The sequence below is a fragment of the Hemitrygon akajei genome, chromosome 7, assembly GCF_048418815.1.
Source record: "Hemitrygon akajei chromosome 7, sHemAka1.3, whole genome shotgun sequence".
Taxonomy (NCBI): Eukaryota; Metazoa; Chordata; class Chondrichthyes; order Myliobatiformes; family Dasyatidae; genus Hemitrygon; species Hemitrygon akajei.
Genome location: NC_133130.1, coordinates 4,156,437 through 4,176,162, shown reverse-complemented (window position 1 = coordinate 4,176,162; position 19,726 = coordinate 4,156,437). Strand labels below are relative to the sequence as shown.

Here is a 19,726-nt window from a genome sequence, read left to right as displayed (position 1 = left end):
ACTGTACTGAATCTGTCTGCTGGGTCACTGATACCACCCACACTCCCAGCACACCGTCTGTACCATTCACATTGTACTGAATCTGTCTGCTGGGTGTCTGATACCACCCACACTCCCAGCACACCGACTGTACCATTCACATTGTACTGAATCTGTCTGCTGGGTGTCTGATATCACCCACACTCCCAGCACACCGACTGTACCATTCACACTGTACTGAATCTGTCTGCTGGGTCACTGATACCACCCACACTCCCAGCACACCGTCTGTACCATTCACATTGTACTGAATCTGTCTGCTGGGTCACTGATACCACCCACACTCCCAGCACACCGTCTGTACCATTCACATTGTACTGAATCTGTCTGCTGGGTGTCTGATACCACCCACACTCCCAGCACACCGACTGTACCATTCACACTGTACTGAATCTGTCTGCTGGGTGTCTGATATCACCCACACTCTCAGCACACCATCTGTACCATTCACAATGTACTGAATCTGTCTGCTGGGTGTCTGATATCACCCACACTCCCAGCACACCGACTGTACCATTCACAATGTACTGAATCTGTCTGCTGGGTGTCTGATATCACCCACACTCTCAGCACACCATCTGTACCATTCACAATGTACTGAATCTGTCTGCTGGGTGTCTGATATCACCCACACTCCCAGCACACCGACTGTACCATTCACACTGTACTGAATCTGTCTGCTGGGTCTCCGCTATCACCCACACTCCCAGCACACTGTCTGTACCATTCACATTGTACTGAATCTGTCTGCTGGGTCTCCGATACCACCCACACTCCCAGCACACCGACTGTACCATTCACAATGTACTGAATCTGTCTGCTGGGTGTCTGATATCACCCACACTCCCAGCACACCATCTGTACCATTCACAATGTACTGAATCTGTCTGCTGGGTGTCTGATATCACCCACACTCCCAGCACACCGACTGTACCATTCACACTGTACTGAATCTGTCTGCTGGGTGTCTGATACCACCCACACTCCCAGCACACCGACTGTACCATTCACACTGTACTGAATCTGTCTGCTGGGTCTCCAATATCACCCACACTCCCAGCACACCGACTGTACCATTCACACTGTACTGAATCTGTCTGCTGGGTCACTGATACCACCCACACTCCCAGCACACCGTCTGTACCATTCACACTGTACTGAATCTGTCTGCTGGGTCTCCGATATCACCCACACTCCCAGCACACCGACTGTACCATTCACACTGTACTGAATCTGTCTGCTGGGTCACTGATACCACCCACACTCCCAGCACACCGTCTGTACCATTCACATTGTACTGAATCTGTCTGCTGGGTGTCTGATACCACCCACACTCCCAGCACACCGACTGTACCATTCACATTGTACTGAATCTGTCTGCTGGGTGTCTGATATCACCCACACTCCCAGCACACCGACTGTACCATTCACACTGTACTGAATCTGTCTGCTGGGTGTCTGATATCACCCACACTCTCAGCACACCATCTGTACCATTCACAATGTACTGAATCTGTCTGCTGGGTGTCTGATATCACCCACACTCCCAGCACACCGACTGTACCATTCACAATGTACTGAATCTGTCTGCTGGGTGTCTGATATCACCCACACTCTCAGCACACCATCTGTACCATTCACAATGTACTGAATCTGTCTGCTGGGTGTCTGATATCACCCACACTCCCAGCACACCGACTGTACCATTCACACTGTACTGAATCTGTCTGCTGGGTCTCCGCTATCACCCACACTCCCAGCACACTGTCTGTACCATTCACATTGTACTGAATCTGTCTGCTGGGTCTCCGATACCACCCACACTCCCAGCACACCGACTGTACCATTCACAATGTACTGAATCTGTCTGCTGGGTGTCTGATATCACCCACACTCCCAGCACACCATCTGTACCATTCACAATGTACTGAATCTGTCTGCTGGGTCACTGATACCACCCACACTCCCAGCACACCGACTGTACCATTCACACTGTACTGAATCTGTCTGCTGGGTCACTGATACCACCCACACTCCCAGCACACCGTCTGTACCATTCACACTGTACTGAATCTGTCTGCTGGGTCTCCGATATCACCCACACTCCCAGCACACCGACTGTACCATTCACACTGTACTGAATCTGTCTGCTGGGTCACTGATACCACCCACACTCCCAGCACACCGTCTGTACCATTCACATTGTACTGAATCTGTCTGCTGGGTGTCTGATACCACCCACACTCCCAGCACACCGACTGTACCATTCACATTGTACTGAATCTGTCTGCTGGGTGTCTGATATCACCCACACTCCCAGCACACCGACTGTACCATTCACACTGTACTGAATCTGTCTGCTGGGTCACTGATACCACCCACACTCCCAGCACACCGTCTGTACCATTCACATTGTACTGAATCTGTCTGCTGGGTCACTGATACCACCCACACTCCCAGCACACCGTCTGTACCATTCACATTGTACTGAATCTGTCTGCTGGGTGTCTGATACCACCCACACTCCCAGCACACCGACTGTACCATTCACACTGTACTGAATCTGTCTGCTGGGTGTCTGATATCACCCACACTCTCAGCACACCATCTGTACCATTCACAATGTACTGAATCTGTCTGCTGGGTGTCTGATATCACCCACACTCCCAGCACACCGACTGTACCATTCACAATGTACTGAATCTGTCTGCTGGGTGTCTGATATCACCCACACTCTCAGCACACCATCTGTACCATTCACAATGTACTGAATCTGTCTGCTGGGTGTCTGATATCACCCACACTCCCAGCACACCGACTGTACCATTCACACTGTACTGAATCTGTCTGCTGGGTATCCGCTATCACCCACACTCCCAGCACACTGTCTGTACCATTCACATTGTACTGAATCTGTCTGCTGGGTCTCCGATACCACCCACACTCCCAGCACACCGACTGTACCATTCACAATGTACTGAATCTGTCTGCTGGGTGTCTGATATCACCCACACTCCCAGCACACCATCTGTACCATTCACAATGTACTGAATCTGTCTGCTGGGTGTCTGATATCACCCACACTCCCAGCACACCGACTGTACCATTCACACTGTACTGAATCTGTCTGCTGGGTGTCTGATACCACCCACACTCCCAGCACACCGACTGTACCATTCACACTGTACTGAATCTGTCTGCTGGGTCTCCAATATCACCCACACTCCCAGCACACCGACTGTACCATTCACACTGTACTGAATCTGTCTGCTGGGTCACTGATACCACCCACACTCCCAGCACACCGTCTGTACCATTCACACTGTACTGAATCTGTCTGCTGGGTCTCCGATATCACCCACACTCCCAGCACACCGACTGTACCATTCACACTGTACTGAATCTGTCTGCTGGGTGTCTGATATCACCCACACTCCCAGCACACCATCTGTACCATTCACACTGTACTGAATCTGTCTGCTGGGTCTCCGATATCACCCACACTCCCAGCACACCGACTGTACCATTCACACTGTACTGAATCTGTCTGCTGGGTCACTGATACCACCCACACTCCCAGCACACCGACTGTACCATTCACATTGTACTGAATCTGTCTGCTGGGTCACTGATACCACCCACACTCCCAGCACACCGTCTGTACCATTCACACTGTACTGAATCTGTCTGCTGGGTCTCCGATACCACCCACACTTCCAGCACACCGACTGTACCATTCACACTGTACTGAATCTGTCTGCTGGGTCTCTGATATCACCCACACTCCCAGCACACTGTCTGTACCATTCACACTGTACTGAATCTGTCTGCTGGGTCACTGATACCACCCACACTCCCAGCACACCGTCTGTACCATTCACATTGTACTGAATCTGTCTGCTGGGTGTCTGATACCACCCACACTCCCAGCACACCGACTGTACCATTCACACTGTACTGAATCTGTCTGCTGGGTCTCCGATATCACCCACGCTCCCAGCACACCGACTGTACCATTCACACTGTACTGAATCTGTCTGCTGGGTCTCCGATATCACCCACACTCCCAGCACACTGACTATACCATTGACTGTTGTACTGAATCTGTCTGCTGGGTCACTGATACCACCCACACTCCCAGCACACCGTCTGTACCATTCACATTGTACTGAATCTGTCTGCTGGGTGTCTGATACCACCCACACTCCCAGCACACCGACTGTACCATTCACACTGTACTGAATCTGTCTGCTGGGTGTCTGATATCACCCACACTCTCAGCACACCATCTGTACCATTCACAATGTACTGAATCTGTCTGCTGGGTGTCTGATATCACCCACACTCCCAGCACACCGACTGTACCATTCACAATGTACTGAATCTGTCTGCTGGGTGTCTGATATCACCCACACTCTCAGCACACCATCTGTACCATTCACAATGTACTGAATCTGTCTGCTGGGTGTCTGATATCACCCACACTCCCAGCACACCGACTGTACCATTCACACTGTACTGAATCTGTCTGCTGGGTCTCCGCTATCACCCACACTCCCAGCACACTGTCTGTACCATTCACATTGTACTGAATCTGTCTGCTGGGTCTCCGATACCACCCACACTCCCAGCACACCGACTGTACCATTCACAATGTACTGAATCTGTCTGCTGGGTGTCTGATATCACCCACACTCCCAGCACACCATCTGTACCATTCACAATGTACTGAATCTGTCTGCTGGGTGTCTGATATCACCCACACTCCCAGCACACCGACTGTACCATTCACACTGTACTGAATCTGTCTGCTGGGTGTCTGATACCACCCACACTCCCAGCACACCGACTGTACCATTCACACTGTACTGAATCTGTCTGCTGGGTCTCCAATATCACCCACACTCCCAGCACACCGACTGTACCATTCACACTGTACTGAATCTGTCTGCTGGGTCACTGATACCACCCACACTCCCAGCACACCGTCTGTACCATTCACACTGTACTGAATCTGTCTGCTGGGTCTCCGATATCACCCACACTCCCAGCACACCGACTGTACCATTCACACTGTACTGAATCTGTCTGCTGGGTGTCTGATATCACCCACACTCCCAGCACACCATCTGTACCATTCACACTGTACTGAATCTGTCTGCTGGGTCTCCGATATCACCCACACTCCCAGCACACCGACTGTACCATTCACACTGTACTGAATCTGTCTGCTGGGTCACTGATACCACCCACACTCCCAGCACACCGACTGTACCATTCACATTGTACTGAATCTGTCTGCTGGGTCACTGATACCACCCACACTCCCAGCACACCGTCTGTACCATTCACACTGTACTGAATCTGTCTGCTGGGTCTCCGATACCACCCACACTTCCAGCACACCGACTGTACCATTCACACTGTACTGAATCTGTCTGCTGGGTCTCTGATATCACCCACACTCCCAGCACACTGTCTGTACCATTCACACTGTACTGAATCTGTCTGCTGGGTCACTGATACCACCCACACTCCCAGCACACTGACTGTACCATTCACATTGTACTGAATCTGTCTGCTGGGTGTCTGATACCACCCACACTCCCAGCACACCGACTGTACCATTCACACTGTACTGAATCTGTCTGCTGGGTCTCCGATATCACCCACGCTCCCAGCACACCGACTGTACCATTCACACTGTACTGAATCTGTCTGCTGGGTCTCCGATATCACCCACACTCCCAGCACACTGACTATACCATTGACTGTTGTACTGAATCTGTCCACTGGGTGTCTGATCCTACCGACACTGAGTCTAGGGAGTTCCGGAATAGTCCTCTTCACCTCTTCCATGTTGCATGGAGCTCAGGAATTGTCCTATGCACTTTCCCTCTTGTCCAGTAGGTCAGGAACTGTCCTCTTCACCTCCTCCCTGGTCCAGAATGTTCAGGAACTGTCCTCTTCACCTGCTCCCTGGTCCAGAATGATCAGGAACTGTCCTCTTCACCTGCTCCCTGGTCCAGAATGATCAGGAACTGTTCTCTTCACCTTTCCGTGGTCCAGGAGGCTCAGGAAATTTTTTTTTACCTCCACCTCGGTTGAGGAGGCTCAGGAATCATCCTCTTCTCTCCTCTCTGGCCCAAGAAGCTTTGGAATAGTTTCCTGTTTCTATGCTCCGCAGTTGCAGGGGACTATCTGTTGTGGAAGGCACCAAAGGAGGTGCTACAGATACTAGGGTAGATCCACTCCCATCCCACTGAAATAGTTCTTCCTGCCATTTACTAGTTTACATTGACTGCTACTTTCCCCTCCCATGGTTAACCCAATCCTGTTGAGATTGCTACTAGCTGAACACTCCCCAGCTCAGGGGCAAGCACCCAACACCACACGCCCATCCATCTCTGGCCACTGACCTGTGCGTGCAGCTCCTCAGGACTGGTGCATGAGTGACCATTGCCGTTGCATTCTGTCGTGTTAATCAACAGCGGCGAGTTCCCACTGGATGAGGCCAGGGAGAGTTTCTGGGAGAGACAGGGAGAAGATGTCAGTGATATCAGGGGTGGGAAGAGAGAGATATTTCTGCTCTGCACTGTGTCACACATTCAAGAAGAGACCAGGGGGCTGTGAAGACCCAGCGGTGTCGACAGGGATGGTCTGTGGAGGACACGGAGGAATGGGTCAGCAGAGGCAAATCGTCAGAAATATCCACTCCAGCAGTCTGGGAGGGTGGAAGAAATAGCACAGGGGAGGGGAAGAGCGCTGGGAAGACCAGGGTGCAAATAGGGAAGAGAAAGTTCACGAATGTGGAAGGATGCTGGGGTGGGAGAGGGATGAGGGTGGGGAAGGGGGTATGGGGTAAGGAGGGTGAAAATTGAAGAGTATTGAGAGAGAGGATAGGTGATTGGGAGGAAAGGATGTTGGGAAGGAAGTGGTGGGGAGGGGGAGAAACAGGTGAAGGGGTGAAAGGGACAAAGGGTAGAGATTGAGGGGGAGAGTGGACTGGGAAGCTTGCCCCTCACCCTGTGACCTCTGAACCCTGAACCCTGTACTCACAACTCCATTTATCCCATTTCTGGCATGTGATGTTTTGGGCACAACCACCAGGTAGGTCTCAATGCCCTTCTCCCTCAAATACTCGTTCCTCTTCCCGCCCTCTCCTGCTTCCAGCTCAAACTCCCCATTCAGACAGCTGCGAGTGCTCTGCGAGATGTGCACTCTCCTGCGGACAGAAAACAGTGCTATTATCAGAGGAGAACAGGTAACGTGGGAACAATCGGCATGAGGGAACAGAGTCTGTGTGGGGATAAAATTGGCATGAGGTGATTAGTGACACAGGGTGAACAGTCAGTGAGGAAATAGCTGACTTGGGGGAACAGTCAGTGAGGAAACAGCCGAGACGGGGTGAACAGTCAGTGAAGGAGCAGCTGACATGGTGGGAGAGAGGGAGAGAGAGGGAGAGGGAGAGAGAGGGAGGGAGAGAGAAAGGGAGGGAGAGAGAAAGGGAGGGAGAGAGAAAGGGAGAGGGAGAGGGAGAGGGAGGGAGAACAGCTGTCATGTGGAAACAGTCAGTTTGGGATCAGCTTACAACAGAGTGAGGTTACCACCGACATGTGGAAACACTCAGTGACGGAACAGTTGACATGGGGTGAACAGTCAGTGAGGTTACAGTTGACATGGGGAAACAGTCAGTGAGGGAACAGTTGACATGGGGTGAACAGTCAGTGAGGTTACAGTTGACATGGGGAAACAGTCAGTGACGGAACAGTTGACATGGGGTGAACAGTCAGTGAGGGAACAGTTGACATGGGGTGAACAGTCAGTGAGGTTACAGTTGACATGGGGAAACAGTCAGTGAGGGAACAGTTGACGTGGGGTGAACAGTCAGTGAGGTTACAGTTGACATGGGGAAACAGTCAGTGAGGGAACAGTTGACGTGGGGTGAACAGTCAGTGAGGTTACAGTTGACATGGGGAAACAGTCAGTGAGGGAACAGTTGACATGGGGTGAACAGTCAGTGAGGTTACAGTTGACATGTGGAAACACTCAGTGACGGAACAGTTGACATGGGGTGAACAGTCAGTGAGGTTACAGTTGACATGGGGAAACAGTCAGTGAGGGAACAGTTGACATGGGGTGAACAGTCAGTGAGGTTACAGTTGACATGGGGAAACAGTCAGTGAGGGAACAGTTGACATGGGGTGAACAGTCAGTGAGGTTACAGTTGACATGGGGAAACAGTCAGTGAGGGAACAGTTGACATGGGGTGAACAGTCAGTGAGGTTACAGTTGACATGGGGAAACAGTCAGTGAGGGAACAGTTGACATGGGGTGAACAGTCAGTGAGGTTACAGTTGACATGGGGAAACAGTCAGTGAGGGAACAGTTGACATGGGGTGAACAGTCAGTGAGGTTACAGTTGACATGGGGAAACAGTCAGTGAGGGAACAGTTGACATGGGGTGAACAGTCAGTGAGGTTACAGTTGACATGGGGTGAACAGTCAGTGAGGTTACAGTTGACATGGGGAAACAGTCAGTGAGGGAACAGTTGACATGGGGTGAACAGTCAGTGAGGTTACAGTTGACATGGGGAAACAGTCAGTGAGGGAACAGTTGACATGGGGTGAACAGTCAGTGAGGTTACAGTTGACATGGGGAAACAGTCAGTGAGGGAACAGTTGACATGGGGTGAACAGTCAGTGAGGTTACAGTTGACACGGGGAAACAGTCAGTGAGGGAACAGTTGACATGGGGTGAACAGTCAGTGAGGTTACAGTTGACATGGGGAAACAGTCAGTGAGGGAACAGTTGACATGGGGTGAACAGTCAGTGAGGTTACAGTTGACATGGGGTGAACAGTCAGTGAGGGAACAGTTGACATGGGGTGAACAGTCAGTGAGGGAACAGTTGACATGGGGTGAACAGTCAGTGAGGTTACAGTTGACATGTGGAAACAGTCAGTGAGGGAACAGTTGACATGGGGTGAACAGTCAGTGAGGGAACAGTTGACATGGGGTGAACAGTCAGTGAGGTTACAGTTGACATGGGGAAACAGTCAGTGAGGTTACAGTTGACATGGGGAAACACTCAGTGACGGAACAGTTGACATGGGGTGAACAGTCAGTGAGGTTACAGTTGACATGGGGTGAACAGTCAGTGAGGGAACAGTTGACATGGGGTGAACAGTCAGTGAGGTTACAGTTGACATGGGGAAACAGTCAGTGAGGGAACAGTTGACATGGGGTGAACAGTCAGTGAGGTTACAGTTGACATGTGGAAACAGTCAGTGAGGGAACAGTTGACATGGGGTGAACAGTCAGTGAGGTTACAGTTGACATGTGGAAACACTCAGTGAGGGAACAGTTGACATGGGGTGAACAGTCAGTGAGGTTACAGTTGACATGGGGAAACAGTCAGTGAGGGAACAGTTGACATGGGGTGAACAGTCAGTGAGGTTACAGTTGACATGTGGAAACACTCAGTGAGGGAACAGTTGACATGGGGTGAACAGTCAGTGAGGTTACAGTTGACATGGGGAAACAGTCAGTGAGGGAACAGTTGACATGGGGTGAACAGTCAGTGAGGTTACAGTTGACATGGGGTGAACAGTCAGTGAGGGAACAGTTGACATGGGGAAACAGTCAGTGAGGGAACAGTTGACATGGGGTGAACAGTCAGTGAGGTTACAGTTGACATGTGGAAACACTCAGTGACGGAACAGTTGACATGGGGTGAACAGTCAGTGAGGTTACAGTTGACATGTGGAAACACTCAGTGACGGAACAGTTGACATGGGGTGAACAGTCAGTGAGGTTACAGTTGACATGTGGAAACACTCAGTGACGGAACAGTTGACATGGGGTGAACAGTCAGTGAGGTTACAGTTGACATGGGGAAACAGTCAGTGAGGGAACAGTTGACATGGGGTGAACAGTCAGTGAGGTTACAGTTGACATGTGGAAACACTCAGTGACGGAACAGTTGACATGGGGTGAACAGTCAGTGAGGTTACAGTTGACATGTGGAAACACTCAGTGACGGAACAGTTGACATGGGGAAACAGTCAGTGAGGGAACAGTTGACATGGGGTGAACAGTCAGTGAGGTTACAGTTGACATGTGGAAACACTCAGTGACGGAACAGTTGACATGGGGTGAACAGTCAGTGAGGTTACAGTTGACATGTGGAAACACTCAGTGACGGAACAGTTGACATGGGGTGAACAGTCAGTGAGGTTACAGTTGACATGTGGAAACACTCAGTGACGGAACAGTTGACATGGGGTGAACAGTCAGTGAGGTTACAGTTGACATGGGGAAACAGTCAGTGAGGGAACAGTTGACATGGGGTGAACAGTCAGTGAGGTTACAGTTGACATGTGGAAACACTCAGTGACGGAACAGTTGACATGGGGTGAACAGTCAGTGAGGTTACAGTTGACATGTGGAAACACTCAGTGACGGAACAGTTGACATGGGGAAACAGTCAGTGAGGGAACAGTTGACATGGGGTGAACAGTCAGTGAGGTTACAGTTGACATGGGGAAACAGTCAGTGAGGGAACAGTTGACATGGGGTGAACAGTCAGTGAGGTTACAGTTGACATGGGGTGAACAGTCAGTGAGGGAACAGTTGACATGGGGAAACAGTCAGTGAGGGAACAGTTGACATGGGGTGAACAGTCAGTGAGGTTACAGTTGACATGTGGAAACACTCAGTGAGGGAACAGTTGACATGGGGTGAACAGTCAGTGAGGTTACAGTTGACATGTGGAAACACTCAGTGAGGGAACAGTTGACATGGGGTGAACAGTCAGTGAGGTTACAGTTGACATGTGGAAACACTCAGTGAGGGAACAGTTGACATGGGGTGAACAGTCAGTGAGGTTACAGTTGACATGGGGAAACAGTCAGTGAGGGAACAGTTGACATGGGGTGAACAGTCAGTGAGGTTACAGTTGACATGGGGTGAACAGTCAGTGAGGGAACAGTTGACATGGGGAAACAGTCAGTGAGGGAACAGTTGACATGGGGTGAACAGTCAGTGAGGTTACAGTTGACATGTGGAAACACTCAGTGACGGAACAGTTGACATGGGGTGAACAGTCAGTGAGGTTACAGTTGACATGTGGAAACACTCAGTGACGGAACAGTTGACATGGGGTGAACAGTCAGTGAGGTTACAGTTGACATGGGGAAACAGTCAGTGACGGAACAGTTGACATGGGGTGAACAGTCAGTGAGGTTACAGTTGACATGGGGAAACAGTCAGTGAGGGAACAGTTGACATGGGGTGAACAGTCAGTGAGGTTACAGTTGACATGTGGAAACACTCAGTGACGGAACAGTTGACATGGGGTGAACAGTCAGTGAGGTTACAGTTGACATGTGGAAACACTCAGTGACGGAACAGTTGACATGGGGTGAACAGTCAGTGAGGTTACAGTTGACATGGGGAAACAGTCAGTGAGGGAACAGTTGACATGGGGTGAACAGTCAGTGAGGTTACAGTTGACATGTGGAAACACTCAGTGACGGAACAGTTGACATGGGGTGAACAGTCAGTGAGGTTACAGTTGACATGTGGAAACACTCAGTGACGGAACAGTTGACATGGGGTGAACAGTCAGTGAGGTTACAGTTGACATGGGGAAACAGTCAGTGAGGGAACAGTTGACATGGGGTGAACAGTCAGTGAGGTTACAGTTGACATGGGGAAACAGTCAGTGAGGGAACAGTTGACATGGGGTGAACAGTCAGTGAGGTTACAGTTGACATGGGGAAACAGTCAGTGAGGGAACAGTTGACATGGGGTGAACAGTCAGTGAGGGAACAGTTGACATGGGGTGAACAGTCAGTGAGGTTACAGTTGACATGGGGAAACAGTCAGTGAGGTTACAGTTGACATGGGGAAACACTCAGTGACGGAACAGTTGACATGGGGTGAACAGTCAGTGAGGTTACAGTTGACATGGGGTGAACAGTCAGTGAGGGAACAGTTGACATGGGGTGAACAGTCAGTGAGGTTACAGTTGACATGGGGAAACAGTCAGTGAGGGAACAGTTGACATGGGGTGAACAGTCAGTGAGGTTACAGTTGACATGGGGAAACAGTCAGTGAGGGAACAGTTGACATGGGGTGAACAGTCAGTGAGGTTACAGTTGACATGTGGAAACACTCAGTGAGGGAACAGTTGACATGGGGTGAACAGTCAGTGAGGTTACAGTTGACATGGGGAAACAGTCAGTGAGGGAACAGTTGACATGGGGTGAACAGTCAGTGAGGTTACAGTTGACATGGGGAAACAGTCAGTGAGGGAACAGTTGACATGGGGAAACAGTCAGTGAGGTTACAGTTGACATGGGGAAACAGTCAGTGAGGGAACAAGTGACAGTAAGGATTGAAGAGACAGTAAGGATGATCAGGTGACGCTGGGTGAAGAGACGGTAAAGCAGAAGAGTCGACATGGTGTGAAGAGACGGTAAGTGTGAACAATCGATGCAGGGTGATGAGACGGTAAATGTGAACAATCGATGTAGGGTGATGAGACGGTAAGGGGGAATAGGTGATGCAGGCTTGTAGGGATGGAAAGGGGGAACAGGCAATGCCAGGTAAAGAGATGGTAAGGGGGAACAGGTAACACTGGGTGAAGGATGGTAATTGGGAGTAGGTGACACAGGTTGAAGAGCTGCTAAAGGGAACAAGCAACGTGGGTTGAAGAGAATATGAAGAGGAACAGGCAACACAGGGTGAAGAGGTGTTAAAGGGGGATCAGGTGACGTGGGGTGAAGAGACGCTAAAGGAGAACAGGCAATGCTGGATGAAGAGACAATAAAGGGGAACAGGTGTCACTGGCTGAAGAGACGATGACGGGGAGCAGGCAACGAGGGCTGAACAGACCATGACGGGGAACAGGCAACGAGGGCTGAACAGACCATGACGGGGAACAGGCAACGAGGGCTGAACAGACCATGATGGGGAACAGGCAACGAGGGCTGAACAGACCATGAGGGGGAACAGGCAACGAGGGCTGAACAGACCATGAGGGGGAACAGGCAACGAGGGCTGAACAGACCATGAGGGAGAACAGGCAACGAGGGCTGAACAGACCATGACGGGGAACAGGCAACGAGGGCTGAACAGACCATGAGGGGGAACAGGCAACGAGGGCTGAACAGACCATGAGGGGGAACAGGCAACGAGGGCTGAACAGACCATGAGGGGGAACAGGCAACGAGGGCTGAACAGACCATGAGGGAGAACAGGCAACGAGGGCTGAACAGACCATGACGGGGAACAGGCAACGAGGGCTGAACAGACCATGAGGGGGAACAGGCAACGAGGGCTGAACAGACCATGAGGGGGAGCAGGCAACGAGGGCTGAACAGACCATGACGGGGAACAGGCAACGAGGGCTGAACAGACCATGAGGGGGAACAGGCAACGAGGGCTGAACAGACCATGAGGGGGAACAGGCAACGAGGGCTGAACAGACCATGAGGGGGAACAGGCAACGAGGGCTGAACAGACCATGAGGGGGAGCAGGCAACGAGGGCTGAACAGACCATGAGGGGGAACAGGCAACGAGGGCTGAACAGACCATGAGGGGGAACAGGCAACGAGGGCTGAACAGACCATGAGGGGGAACAGGCAACGAGGGCTGAACAGACCATGACGGGGAACAGGCAATACTGGGTAAAGAGAAGGAAAGGGGGAACAGGCGATGCTAGATGAAGAGATGGTAAGGGGAACAGGTGATGTGGGTTTCAGATGTAGTAAGGTGGAACAGTCAACATGGTGAAGGGACGGGAACGGGGAACAAGGTAAGTGGGTTGAATCGACAGTAAGTGGAAATTGGCGATATTGAGTGAAGGGAAACAGGTGATACTCGGTGAAGAGATGGTGGGGGGGAGAAGCAATGCAGGGTGAAGAGATGGGAGGGGGGAACAGGCGATGCTGGATGAGGAGATGGTAATGGGGAACATGTGACATGGGTTGAAGAGATGGTTAATGGAAACAGTCGACACAGGGTGAAGAGATGGGAGGAAACAGGTGATGCGGGTTGAAGAGACAGTGAGTGGGAACATGTAACATGGTGTGAAGAGACCATGAGGGTGCTGAACAGGCGATGTGGGGTAAAGAGACAGTAAGGGGGAAGAGGTGACACTGAGTGAAGAGACCATGAGCAGAACAGGCAATATGGGGTGAAGAGACAGTAAGGGCGGAACAGGCAACGTGGTATGAAGAGATGGTAAGAGAAACAGTGTCATGCGGTGAAGAGATGGAACAGGAAAAAGCTGGTGCAGGGTGAAGAGACAGCGACTGGGAACAGGCGAAGCTTGGTGAAGAGACGATAGGAGGAACAGATGATGCTGTTTGAAGGGAGGGTTGGGGGAACAGGCGACGTGTATAAGAGACAGTAAGGGGGAACAGGTGATGCTGTGTGAAGGGAGGGTTGGGGGAACAGGTGACACGAGGGGAAGAGACAGGAGGTCTAATTCTGCTTCTCTGTCCTGTGATCACATGACGGGTAATATGTGTCAGTGATGGACAGGCTGCAGGGTGTATTCACCCGGACACTGCTTGGGATGAAGTGTTTTGGTTATGAAGGGAGTCAGGAGTGACTGGGTCTGCTTTCTCCGGTGATGGAGGAACATCGATATAAAACTTCTCTCCTGAGGAGGAGGAGGGTTACGGGGGTTAGAGGAAGGAAACCCCTACCCAGGAATGCCGCTTGCCTCCATCTTGTTGGCCAGGGTCACGTCTGTGGACCAGACATCATATTGCCAGTTCTTCTGGCCCAGGACGCCGCCCAGCACAGTGCCACTGTGGATCCCTACACGCATGTTCACATCTGTCCTCGTTGTCTCACGCACAGACCTGAAAAACAACCAGCGGCAGCACAGTGAGAAAGAGCAAAGAGTGTGCCGATACCTACCAGCGGAGACAGAGACGCAGACACACACAGGGAGTGTGCCGATACCTACCAGCGGAGACAGAGACGCAGACACACACAGGGAGTGTGCCGATACCTACCAGCGGAGACAGAGACGCAGACACACACAGGGAGTGTGCCGATACCTACCAGCGGAGACAGAGACGCAGACACACACAGGGAGTGTGCCGATACCTACCAGCGGAGACAGAGACGCAGACACACACAGGGAGTGTGCCGATACCTACCAGCGGAGACAGAGACGCAGACACACACAGGGAGTGTGCCGATACCTACCAGCGGAGACAGAGACGCAGACACACACAGGGAGTGTGCCGATACCTACCAGCGGAGACAGAGACGCAGACACACACAGGGAGTGTGACCGGTACCTACCAGCGGAGACAGAGACGCAGACACACACAGGGAGTGTGACCGGTACTTACCAGCGGAGACAGAGACGCAGACACACACAGGGAGTGTGACCGGTACCTACCAGTGGAGACAGAGACGCAGACACACACAGGGAGTGTGCCGATACCTACCAGCGGAGACAGAGACGCAGACACACACAGGGAGTGTGCTGATACCTACCAGCGGAGACAGAGACGCAGACACACACAGGGAGTGTGACCGGTACTTACCAGCGGAGACAGAGACGCAGACACACACAGGGAGTGTGCCGATACCTACCAGCGGAGACAGAGACGCAGACACACACAGGGAGTGTGCCGATACCTACCAGCGGAGACAGAGACGCAGACACACACAGGGAGTGTGACCGGTACCTACCAGCGGAGACAGAGACACAGACACACACAGGGAGTTTGACTGGTACTTACCAGCGGAGACAGAGACGCAGACACACACAGGGAGTGTGACTGGTACTTACCAGCGGAGACACACACACACACACACACACACACACACACACACACACACACACACACACACACACACACACACACACACACACACACACACAGATGCAGACACACAGAGTCACACACACTTAAGTGCCCAGACTCAGAGATGCAGGGGCAGAAATAGACACAGACACACACATACACTGTCCCATCACCCATGATCAACCCTACTCATGGACACACACTCATGGACACACACTCATGGGGACACACACACGGACACACACATGAACACACATGCAAACACTCTCCTATTCCCCATGAGAAGCCCAACTCACAGGCACACACGCATAGTCGTCCACCTCACACCCATGACGGGGTCAGAGTTGGGGAGCTCAGAGGTTGAGGTCGGGGTCACACAGGGTTTGCTCTGTGGGTGGAGGGTTGGAATCAGTAGACAGACTGGAGTTGCTCTGATCGGGATCAGGGATCAGCCTGGGTATGTTCTGCGTCGGAGCTTCCTGGCTGGAGATACTCACGAGATGGCGTTAACCATGGCGAGACCCATGTGTATGGAGCAAACGGCGTGGTCGGTGCGTGTGTCGGGCAGGCCGCATATGCAGTAGTAACAATCACCCAGGATCTTGATGCGCAGCTGGTGGAACCTCTGACCAAAAGAAAACAGGTCACACATGGCCACTGTCAACCAGAAACTGACAGCCACAATGGTGCTGAGTGTATCAGGGTGTGTCACTGTCAGGTTGACAGGGTGACTGAGACAGAATGAGTGTGTCATGGTGAGTGTATCCTAATGGGTGTGTCAGGGTGAGTGTGTCTGGATGGGTGTATCAGTGAGTGTTTTGGGGATGGTGTATCCATATAACCATATAACAATTACAGCACGGAATCAGGCCATCTCGGCCCTTCTAGTCCATGCCAAATGCTTACTCTCACCTAGTCCCACCGACCCGCACTCAGCCTATAACCCTCCATTCCTTTCCTGTCCATATACCTATCCAATTTTCTTTCTTAAATGACAAAATTGAACCTGCCTCTACCACTTCTACTGGAAGCTCATTCCACACAGCTACCACTCTCTGAATGAAGAAGTTCCCCCTCGTGTTACCCCTAAACTTTTGCCCTTTAACTCTCAACTCATGTGCTCTTGTTTGAATCTCCCCTACTCTCAATGGAAAAAGCCTATCCACGTCAACTCTATCTATCTCCTTCATAATTTTAAATACCTCTATCAAGTCCCCCCTCAACTTTCTACGCTCCAAAGAATAAAGACCTAACTTAGAACCATAGAATACTACGGCACAGTACAGACCCTTCAGCCCTCCATGTTGTGCCGACCCATATAATCCTTAAAGAAAAAGTACTAAACCCATACTACTCCATAACCCTCCATTTTTCTTTCATCTATGTACCTGTCCAAGAGGCTCTTAAATACCCCTAATGTTTTAGCCTCCACCACCATTCCTGGCAAGTCATTTCAGGTACTCATAATCCTCTGTGTAAAAAAAACTTACCCCTGATGTCTCCCCTAAACTTCCCTCCCTTAATTTTGTACATGTGCTGTCTGGTGTTTGCTATTGGTGCCCTGGGAAACAGGTACTGACTATCCACCCTATCTATGCCTCTCATAATCTTGTAAACCTCTATCAAGTCCACTCTCATTCTTCTACGCTCCAAAGAGAAAAGTCCCAGCTCTGCTAACCTTGCTTCATATGACTTGTTCTCCAAACCAGGCAACATTCTGGTAAATCTCCTCTGCACCCTCTCCATAGCTTCCACATCCTTCCTATAATGAGGTGACCAGAACTGAACACAATACTCTTAAGTGCGGTCTCACCAGAGATTTGTAGAGTTGCCACATGACCTCTCTACTCTTGAACTCAATCCCCCTGTTAATGAAGCCTAGCATCCCACAGGCCTTCTTAACTACCCTATCAACCTGTGCAGCGACCTTGAGGGATGTATGGATTTGAACCCCAAGGTCCCTTTGTTCATCCACACTCTTAAGTAACTGACCATTAATCCTGTACTCAGTCTTCTGGTTTGTCCTTCCAAAATGCATCACCTCACACTTGTCCGGATTGAACTCCATCTGCCATTTTACTGCCCAACTCTGCAGCCTGTCTATATCCTCTTGTAACCTTTGAGCACCTACAGCTCCATCCACAACTCCTCCAATCTTCGTGTCATCCGCAAACTTACTCACCCATCCTTCCACCTCTACATCCAGGTCATTTATAAAAATCACAAATAGCAGGGGTCCCAGGACAGATCCCTGCAGCACTCCATTAGTCACCGACCTTCAGGCAGAATACTTTCCTTCCACAACTACTCTCTGCTTTCTTCCTTTAAGCCAATTTTTTATCCAAACAGCCAAGGTTACACTTATCCTTATCATGACTTTCTGGATGAGTCTCTCATGAGGGACCTTGTCAAATGCTTTGCTAAAGTCCATGTAGACCACATCCAGTGCCCTACCCTCATCAATTTCTTTTGTTACCTCTTCAAAAAACTCAATCAGGCTTGTGAGGCACGATCTTCCCTTCACAAAGCCATGTTGACTATCCATGAGTAGACTGTACTTTTCCAAATGCTTGTAGATCCTATCCTTAAGAATCCTTTCCAGTAGTTTGCAGACCACCGACGTAAGGCTCACTGGTCTATAGTTCCCAGGTGTCTCCCTATTACCTTTTTTAAACAAGAGAACTACATTTGCCATTCTCCAGTCCTCCGGCACTTCCCCTGCAGCCAAAGAGGATTCAAAGATCATAGCTAATGCTCCTGCGATCTCTTCTCTCAATTCCCACAACAACCTGGGGTGTATCATATCCGGCCCTGGGGATTTATCAATCTTAATGTTTTTAAGAAGATCCAGCACTTCTTCCTTAATCTCCACATTATCCAGCACACAGGCCCGCTCTACTTCAACCTCATCCTGATCAAGATCCTTTTCACTTATCCTTCGTTCTCGTCATCCTCTTATTCTTCACATACACATAGAACACCTTGGGGTTCTCTTTAATTCTATATGCCAAGGCCTTCTCATGCCCCCTTCGAGCTCTCCTAAGACCTTTCTTTAGCTCCTTCCTGGCTACCCTGTATTTCTCATAAGCCCCTCCTACTTCTTGCTTCTTATAACTTGTTCAACCTTTCGCTGAAACTCAGGTAACATTCTAGTAAATCTCCTCTGTACTCTCTCTATTTTGTTGACATCTTTCCTATAATTCGGTGACCAGAACTGTACACAATACTCCAAATTTGGCCTCACCATTTCCTTGTACAATTTTAACATTACATCCCAACTCCTATACTCAATGCTCTGATTTATAAAGGCTAGCATACCAAAAACTTTCTTCACCACCCTATCCACATGAGATTCCACTTTCAGGGAACTATGCAACATTGTTCCGAGATCACTCTGTTCTACTGCATTCCTCAATGCCCTACCATTTACCATGTATGTCCTATTTGGATTATTCCTACCAAAATGTAGCACCTTACACTTATCAGCATTAAACTCCATCTGCCATCGTTCAGCCCACCCTTCTAACTGGCCTAAATCTCTCTGCAAGCTTTGAAAACCTACTTCATTATCTACAACGCCACCTACCTTAGTATCATCTGCATACTTACTGATCCAGTTTACCACCCCATCATCCAGATCATTAATGTATATGACAAACAACATTGGACCCAGTACAGATCCCTGAGGCACACCACTAATCACCGGCCTCCAACCTGACAAACAGTTATCCACCACTACTCTCTGGCATCTCCCATCCAGCCACTGTTGAATCCATTTTACTACTTAAATATTAATACCTAACGATTGAACCTTCCTAACTAACCTTCTGTGCAGAACCTT

The 19,726-nt window shown here is 50.3% G+C and overlaps 1 protein-coding gene across 1 annotated transcript in view; it reads right to left on the bottom strand.

Moving 5' to 3' along the window:
* adcy3a (adenylate cyclase 3a) overlaps positions 1-19,726 on the bottom strand; it is a 179,537-nt gene that overhangs the window by 72,913 nt on the left and 86,898 nt on the right. The window contains exons 5-8 of the mRNA XM_073050086.1: positions 16,383-16,510; positions 14,764-14,922; positions 7,099-7,264; positions 6,459-6,566 (exon numbers count right to left, since the gene is read on the bottom strand). Of these exons, the coding sequence (XP_072906187.1) occupies positions 6,459-6,566; positions 7,099-7,264; positions 14,764-14,922; positions 16,383-16,510 (561 nt within the window). The remainder of the gene's footprint in view (positions 1-6,458; positions 6,567-7,098; positions 7,265-14,763; positions 14,923-16,382; positions 16,511-19,726) is intronic.